This window comes from Chaetura pelagica, unplaced genomic scaffold, assembly GCF_000747805.2.
Source record: "Chaetura pelagica isolate M959 unplaced genomic scaffold, ChaPel_1.0 scaffold94, whole genome shotgun sequence".
Lineage (NCBI taxonomy): Eukaryota > Metazoa > Chordata > Aves > Apodiformes > Apodidae > Chaetura > Chaetura pelagica.
The window spans coordinates 699,929-708,988 of NW_009952881.1; the positions used below are offsets into that span (position 1 = coordinate 699,929).

General features: G+C 36.0%; 1 protein-coding gene across 1 annotated transcript in view; it reads left to right on the forward strand.

The window, feature by feature from the left end:
• The first annotated feature begins 3,080 nt into the window (after positions 1-3,080).
• Positions 3,081-9,060, forward strand: part of USH1C (Usher syndrome 1C (autosomal recessive, severe)) — a 41,616-nt gene continuing 35,636 nt past the window's right edge. Inside the window, exons 1-4 of the mRNA XM_009995407.1 lie at positions 3,081-3,149; positions 3,452-3,519; positions 5,520-5,663; positions 6,166-6,304. Of these exons, the coding sequence (XP_009993709.1) occupies positions 3,081-3,149; positions 3,452-3,519; positions 5,520-5,663; positions 6,166-6,304 (420 nt within the window). The remainder of the gene's footprint in view (positions 3,150-3,451; positions 3,520-5,519; positions 5,664-6,165; positions 6,305-9,060) is intronic.

Below are 9,060 nucleotides of genomic sequence, written 5' to 3' on the forward strand. Positions count from 1 at the left end.
AAGGGAGGGGATTTGGCGGTGCCAGTGACGCGGAAAAGCGTGTGGCAGCCTCCTCCGCGACTGCTTGTACATTTAACTCTCAAAAAAGAAGGGAGAGAAAAGGAAGAAGGTGCCCCGGTGCATGACCTTTTTTCAGGGCTTGTTATTTTATATTAATGTAATGTGAAAAGTGTTGCGCTCGGTCAAGTTCAGGGAAGGCAGAAGTGCAGGTGCTGAAGTCCAGGCCCGGGCAGTTCCATCTGCAGCCCTGCGCGCTGCCAGCTGTTGCTCAGGTGATACTCGCTTCTACCTTAACATTCATGAGTGCAATTATGCATGTGCAGTCCTGTACAAATGCACTTGATACATGGATCGGTTTAGTATGCACGTTATTTTCTCATTTACTCAGTTAAGTAAGTGCCCAGCAGAGCTCCAAGTTGTATGAGCAAAGTAAGCTCAAAAAGCTCCACTTAGGGAAAGCAGGGAAAGAATGGTTTATGCGTTTAAGATAAGTTTTTGCATAGCCATTTAGGACTCTATCAGGCTGAATTTTTTAGTACTGTTTTGTGGAGTTTATTTGTTTTTTTATTTGTTTGGGATTTTGCTTTGGGTTTTTTTGTAGGGGAGATTGTTGATTTGGTTGGTTTGGGTTTTTTGTCAGCTGTGGAATTGGTTTCTTCAGAGTAGAGTGATGTGTTTTATAGAAGTATCATCTGATAATAAAGCCATTCTTTAAGAAATTGTTAGCAGGAAGTAGAGGGGCTGCAAAAATGACAAACTGAAGTTCAAAAACCTGAATGACCAGAATACTGGGCAGTAAATACTACTGCCGTTTAGCAGGTTATTTCTGCCTTGCTACCTATTACTGTATAACTCAACAGTGGGTTGTGCAACATACCTATAAAGACTCTGGTTCCTAGGTGGATGGTTACCATCTTGAACTTTAAACCTTTTCCCTTTCATTGCTGCTGTAATGCATAAATCATTCTAGACCCACCCCTGATAACATAGGACTTATTGTCAGCATTTGTTGATGCAAATAAGTAGGATGCATGTTTGAGTGAAAACTTCATGAGCTAGAAGGATACTGGAAGAGGTCTTTGTTTTAAATTATTTTGACTCATCCTGCTTCTGATGGCCTCTGCAGCAGTTGTAGTGTCTTGGATACTTACTTTTTCTGTATTTAAGTAGAGAAAAATCTCAGCCAGAGGATGAGAGTTTCCGCAGTTATTTGCCATTTTCATATATTTTTTCTTACTGATTTTAATCAGTTCTCCCTATCAATGAAGGAGCAATGCAAAATATATGTACATATATCAGCCAGTTCTTCCATTTCCATCAATAGTTTTTCAAAGGCTGTGTAGCTTAATTATAATTTTATGCTATTCTTCAAAAGCTGACAGACTGGGCTAGTGTTAAGAGTAGTACATTACTGTAGTCTGAACTTTTCCACACCAAAAAGTGCCTTTTTCCCAAACAGCTTCTATTCTACTGAATAAACTTATACGGACTTGTGGCCAGATTTTATTTTTCTTTTGTTTATATGTGCAGTTTTTGTGATGACTCCTTATTAATTTATATGAAACCCAGTGAAATGTACATAGTAAGAATGGAGCATAAGCAGCTCTATTTTTTTTTTTTTTCTGGAATTGTAAATAATACAACTACTATGAAGATACCTTTCTAGTAGTATTCTAGTACCCTTAAATAATCACAGAAAAGTTGAGGTTGAAGACATCTCTGGAGATCATCTGCACTAACCCCCATGCTCAAGCATGGCCAACTAGATAGAGCAGGTTACCCAGGACTCTGTCAAGATTATTTTTTTAATATTCTCAGTTTGAAAGCTGTGAAATCATCTATCCTGTATCTCTGCAGTTATTTTCTCGAGGAATAGAGAGGTGCTAAAATACTTCTCTGATCCAAGTTACACCATGTCACAACTGCTAGTTGTTTTGCTTTTTTCTTAACACACAGGGGTGTGATCTTTTAGAATTTACAAAATTAGAATAAGCTCTTAAAAGCTACTGATGAGTTTAGGTGAAGTGTATGTCTTCCATGAGGCTCTTTCCAAAGGAGTTAATGAATTAGGAAAATGGGAAGAGATGCAGGTTGCTACAATGAAGTGATAATTGGTGAAACAGAAGATAACAGGAGAAGAATGACCTAATTAGAGAGATGGCTCAGGAAGATTAACTCACCTGTAGCATTCTGAATATATAAGAGCTCACGTGGGTGTTTGTTTTTGTCAGAGGATGAGGAAGTTGCTGATGCAGGGTAAGAAAGTGCAGGAATGAAACAGGAAAATTGAAAGTTGCCTGAGAAGAAATGGCAGAATTTAGATATGGCCCTCATGTTCCTGTGAGGGATTGAGGATGTGTCCATCACCTAGCATATCAGAAAAAAAAATGCAATGTATTACTGTCAAGCAGTCTTGACTTTCATGTAGCGTTTTGGCCTTTAGGTGTTTTGAAAGTGTCTTTTTCCAGAAGAGACAAGTAATCGAAAACCGCCTGTAAGTGGAGTCTTGCTGGCTTTAGAGAGCCAGAAAGGACAAAGGAAATATGAAGCATGTGTTTAGTTTAGAATATAATGCAAACCATTGCAAACCTAGAAAGAAAGGACCTTTCTTTAAGTATGCAAATTGGGCCTCAGACTTCACATTACAGTAATATTAGCCTTTAGGTCAGATGTAGATTGTTTTCCTAAACATTAAGCTTGTCCAAATGTAAAACTAATGTGATGACCTCTTGCTACAAGTAAGATCAGTGGGGGTCTCACTGTCGTTGAATATAAATTGAACTCCTCATATGAGAATTCTTGATTTGTTGGTTTGGGTTTTGGTTTTGTTTTTGTTTTTCCTTTATTTTACTGTAATTATCCAAGAGCAGGCATAGTAATGTGATACTGGTTTAAGTAAACGTACTATTAGTGGGGGAGGAAAGAATAACTAGCAAGTTCTATCAGTTAAGAGCTGTAGCGAAGAGGAGCACAAGTGTAGGAGTTTACATAATGTTAGAAGTGAGATCCTGAAATCAGTGATCTGGATGACGGAACATAGATTATAATAATCTCAGAGTGGTGGTTTTATCTGTGACACCATGTGCTACATTAATGAATGGCCAAAAAGGTTTCTGAAAACATTTATTCAACAGTACAGTGATTATCAGGTAAGGCAAATATGATACTATTGTAATAATATTGCAGTCAAGGGGAAATCTAGTATAAGGAATATATCAGTATTTACCACCTTGTCTAACTGTTGTAGTACAAATTTCAGAAAGTCTTATTATAAGTTTCACATGATGAGGCAATACTCTATGGCAAAAATGTATTTATCTTTAAACATATAATATATATATTTCCCTGTTGAAATCATTGCAGTAAGGTTTAGGAGTTTGTGCAAGCCTTGTATGTGCAACATTTGTGGCTATTTAGTCAGAGATTTACAATAATGTCCTTGGGTTTTCAGGTGAATCTACTGATTGACAATGAAGCAGAGAAGGATTACCTTTACGATGTGCTGCGGCTCTACCACCAGTAAGATCCAGCTTTATATGTGTTTGTGTAAAATTCTACTAATGTTTTTAGGAGTAGAGAGTGAATATTCAAGATTTCATGTGGACTTTCTGCATGCTACTAAAAAACAGTTGAAGTAATCATTTGTATTCTGTTTAATGAAGTCTTATACTTTACAGCGTAGCCTGCAGACAAGGAAGCAGCATGTCTCTATATTCACCCATGAAGTTACTTTGGTTTTATGACTTGGTAGTTTTGGAAAAGAATTTGGTCATTTTGAACTCGGTAAGGAAAAAAAAGCACTTAGATAATAAAACTGTTCTTAGGAAACAGGAAGAGAGCATTAATACAATTCATTAATATTTCCAAATAATGCTTATATATATGCAACAGAGGTTTTCATTGAGTTTGCTTTTCAAAGTTTTTGCTAACTATTCAGATAAAAAATGTAAACTGTTTTATCTGAAGCTGAAAAAAATTAGTCTGGGAATCTTTTTGGCATGTTTAACAATGGCTTATTATGACCTAATGGGAAAAAAATTGTAAGGTGATAGGCTTGTCACCAATCCTTTTGCTGAACTGATTTAAACCACAGTTGCTTGGGACCTGTATCATTGCAAATGAGATCAGCATCTGATCCATTGTTTTTCAGAGAATATGAGAATGTATTTTCCACTCATCATAGACAAGTAGCTCTGATAGACATAGTTTCCATTAATATCTTATTTAATAGTGTCTTGGCTGAGTGAAAAGTAGATGTTTCCATCTGATGTTTGCACTGAGCTATAGTTATGGGTGTATTCAGCTGCATATCTCATTCAGTTTCACTCAGGTCTGTCAAATTGCTTTTCCATTCATAAAGCCTCTTGTTTGGAAAGCCAGTTGATTCACTAGCTCTTAATTATTTAAAATCTTCTTACAGTTACAAAGTTAACAATGCATATAGCAACTTTTCTTCAGTTTCCAAAATTGAAATAACTTAGGCAAAATTTCCAGCATCTCTGTGATCATATGTTGATGATGCATCATGGGTTTTTTAATACACTATGAAGTATTACAGGGGGGAAAAAAAGAATCTGTGCAGCAGCTGTTGAAGTTAACACTTAGTATCTCCCTCATTGTGAATAACATTTCCTGAACTATTTGCCCTCTAGTCTCATGTAATATGCATTCATGATCTGTATTTTTAGTGCATGTGCCTCAGAAATACAGTATGCTAGAAAAAGTAAAGTATAAGAGAGGTAACAGTAAATGCTATAAAGTTAGTTTGACTGGATGTTGTGTAGGAATAGCTCCAGTGAATCTTGGGGAACTGTTACTGCACTCTTGCAGCTGGGCAACAAAGTACATTTTTGAGGCCTTTAACTCTCTCAGTGCTGACAATATCAAGGAGACTGCTTTACGCAGCTCTCAAAAAACATATCTACAGTGGTTTAACTTTGGTGGATTTTGTGTATTGGTTGATGGCCCTTCAATTTTTATTTAAAAGAAATTTTAAACTTAAACCAAGACTTTGCTTTAGCTTCTGGATATTGTGATTTTATTTTTTTTTTTTTCCTGGATCAAAGCAATTTGTCTGTCCCCCAAGTTCAGAAGAGGAAGGAGCTTGTAGCCTAGGTTCACTTAGAAGGATTGCTAACTAGTAAGGAAACAAAAATCTAATTGTCAGTTATATTGAATCTGGCAAGTTCCATAAATCTTTTGGGGACTCAGAATTAAATTAAAGATGCCATCTATTAAAGTGATATGTGACCTTAAAATATGAAGGCAATGTATAGAAGATTTCAGTTATTTTGTGGGAGCTAATTGTTATTCCTCATTGCTTACAGAAGACTTGTTGTTTTCAGAGCCTGTTTTGCCTTGGTTAAATCAGTATCTACATAAATAATATTTTTAGTAGATTGAAGTAGGTTTTAATAGGTAGAATTCAAATTTTGAAATCACATGTGGAACAAGTTGTTAAGTGATGGTTTGTGTTGGTCTGTTGACTACCTGTGTCTGTTTTCTCTCTGTGTTTGTAGATCTATGAATCTCCCAGTGCTTGTGGGGGACCTAAAACTCGTTATTAATGAACCAAGCAGATTGCCTCTATTTGATGCTATCCGCCCACTTATTCCATTAAAACACCAGGTGGAATATGATCAGCTTACACCCAAAAGATCACGGTAAGAGAATGTAGAACAGTGCAGTTAACTTAAAAGCAAGCAGGAAGTACTGACTGACTTGTCAGAGAAATGCTGAGTGAAGTATTGATCACCTGTATAGATCTGGGCATAATTTTTTTACTTTTGCTGTATTTGCTGTAAGTACAGGTTTGAGCTGCCTGAAATTGTTTGCCAAGTAGTTTAATCTAGCAAAATCAGGATAAGGGAGTAAAAAACAATGCTATCCAGTTGAAACAATCTTTGCTCTGTTTTCCTCTGTTTAATAATAACAAAAAATTCTTATAGCTCTAACCCTCTAGAAGCAGACAGCTTCAATGATTGTAGATGTCTTGTCCTATGAATAATGCTTGATGGCTTTAACTAACACACATCCATCCAAAATTAAGTCAACTTGCTTTTTTTCATGCCTAAATGTAAGAGAAAAATGTGTGACTTTCTTATGAATCATTATTGCCACAAAATGATATGCAACTAAACAGTCAAGTATCTTCCATTTTTGCAGAAAGCTGAAAGAGGTGAGGTTGGATCGTTTGCATCCTGAAGGACTTGGATTAAGTGTGAGAGGTGGTGTGGAATTTAGTTGTGGCCTCTTCATCTCCCAGTTAGTTAAAGGAGGACAGGCAGACAATGTTGGGCTTCAGGTAAGAAAATTAGTGGCTGCAGTGCTGTAGAAAGTCTATTGCCACAATGTTAGGGAAGCAGGAAGTAAGAATTGTTCTTTAGTGTTTTGAAATAGCTATTAAGGTGCTCTTCTATTTTGTAATAACATTCATAAAATATGTAAGGCAACACCATATAAATACCAATGGTGAATCAAGTTTTTTAAATTGTTCTTTTATTTTCACTAATTTTAATTATATGTAAACCTTTTCTTATTTGGGATATGATAATTTTTGAAGATTAAAGGGTTTCTTGAAGCATTTATATTTCATGACTAGGAACAGTTACATGTAAACAGATGGAAACAATGAACTCTTAACTAGCCTGTGGAAGCATTTTTTAAGTAGCCAAGTAAAACAGAGCATATAAATATAAATTAAGTAGAATGTAAATATAAATACATAAAATATAAATATAAATTAAGTAGAACAGCATATAAATACTAAAAATGGTAATTCCATCTTGCACATGTAGTTTGTGTAATTAAGTTTTTATTTTAACTTCATGTATAAATGGCGGGGTTTTGGTTTACGTAATGGAAGCGTGTAAAGCAATACCTATTTTTAACCTTTCCCGGTATCCTTTGTACCATAAAAAATTTAGATGAACTGTAACAAGATTGGCAAAAGTAATTATGCATAGAAACACATTTTTCTATGTTGGTACTTTGGCAATTTGTGTTAATGAAGGTTTTGGTGTTCAGGTTGTTTAGGTGAGTGATTTCTTGCCCATGTATCTTGATGAAGAGAGAAGTGAGCAATTGCTGTGGTATCTGCATCTTTCTATGCTTTCAAAGCTGATGAAGTATTTTAAATGTCTGTGTTTCTGAGTAGAAAGGCTTAATTGCCTGGCTAACTTCAGTTTGTCAAGTGCGAATAGTTGCTGGACGTATTGGTGTTTAAGAATGATATTTAAGACTAGTCCAGAATGTATTAGACTGGCATGATTCATTACAGTGTTTTAATTACACTAACATGTTTTCTAGATACAGTTCAGTGTAATCCTACAACTGTCTTAGATTAAAATAAAAGGGAGAAAAAGCTCTCTTGACAAGGCAGTCGAAGTTAGGGTACCATGTTTGTAGAATTCATGCTGAGAGCTTCCTAAAACTTATGTAAGTGTTCCTCTCATGTTTGCATACATGCACATGTCCTTTTGTATATGTGTTCATACCTATATATGCCATTGACTGATTCAGAATCACCATTGAACTAGTCCTGTATTCTGGCAGATTGTTCTGGTCAGGCACATGACTGGCTCCCTGAATGCTTTCAGAAACAACTTCTTAGAAGAAAACCACATTCAAGGAATACAGCCCATAAATTCTGTATTTAATTAGAATTGAGAGGTGCCATAGGACACCACAAGTGCTGTGCTGAATTTGTCAGTAGCCTACTTTTAAGCATGGGATTTGCCAGGAGTAACTCCAGAAAAGGGTATTAAGCACCTTCCCAGAGTTTGCACTTGGAAAAGCTTGTGTACCATGTTACACAGTGAGAACAGGAAGCATAGACATAAGAGTTGTTCCTGAATTGTAATCAGCTCAGTTGAGAGATTTTAGCTGGACCCTTCCTCCATGACTAGAAAACTGAGAAAACGACAAAGACTGGTCACTTATATGGCTTTTGGAAACATCTGGAAAATACTGAAAGGCATTAATATTAATGGTCAACAAAGGACTTAAAGGCCTCTGTCTTAAACTGTGTTGTTACATCCATCTTAATGCTTTGTTTCAGGTCTGCTTCTCTGCTTGTTTCATGCTTGTGTTTTGATACTATCAATAGATATGAATTATGCTCAGTTCTTGTTTTTTCTCAGCATGGCAAAAGACCCCACTGGTTTTCTGTGACCAATGCCATCGTGCTACATGTTGGTGACAGTGAATGGGATTGTAAAGGATCTTTGGGCTTGGCTGTGCACATTCTAATGCAACTCAGAATGTGGTTAGTTTGGCAGACAAAGTAGGGGCAATAAAGGGGAAGTTGTACTCTAGACGGAGTTAGTTTATATGTATTAATATGAACAGACGGTGCTTCACAGCTCATGTAGTCTGACTTCCATTTTTTGATATGTGGTGTTAAGCTTAGCATAAAGTGCCTTCGTAATAAGTGGAACTAGGTACATTCTGAACCCCAGTGAATAACAAGAGCTGACAGGCAGCCCATTGTTCTAAATTGCTGCTTCTGAAATTTCACCCACCTGCTTTATTTAACTAAATCTCTACACATTTTTTTATCCCAAAAATGCTGTCTGAGAAAGGTATAATGATCTTCTATTAAACCATCTGTTTTATGTCCTGCTGCTTTTTTAAAAAAATCAACTTAATTTTACATTAATTTGCCTGGAAGGAGTTTCCAAGTTAGATTAAAATGACTGCATAATCATGAAGGCTCACTGAGGCATTTGTAGTTTTGGCTCTTGAGCTACAGTTTCTGAAAAAGGCAAGTTTTTGTTCTTTCAAGAAGAAATGTACTTCAACTTTTTTTCCCCTTTGCTTTCTGATACTTATGACTGTGGGGATTCTGCTGAATACAAAGAGATGGAGATTGGTATGAGTGATGAAAGTGGAAGAAGTATACAAAATGAGAAATTTGAAACAACAATGTTATTTAAAAACCTTTCAATATCCTGGAAGCACTAAATATTGTATTTCTTATGTTAAAAGTTACAAATAATAGGCACTTGGTAAAGTTAGCTTTGCAGCTTTTCTTTTAAAAGTCTGTCATCTCCATGTTTC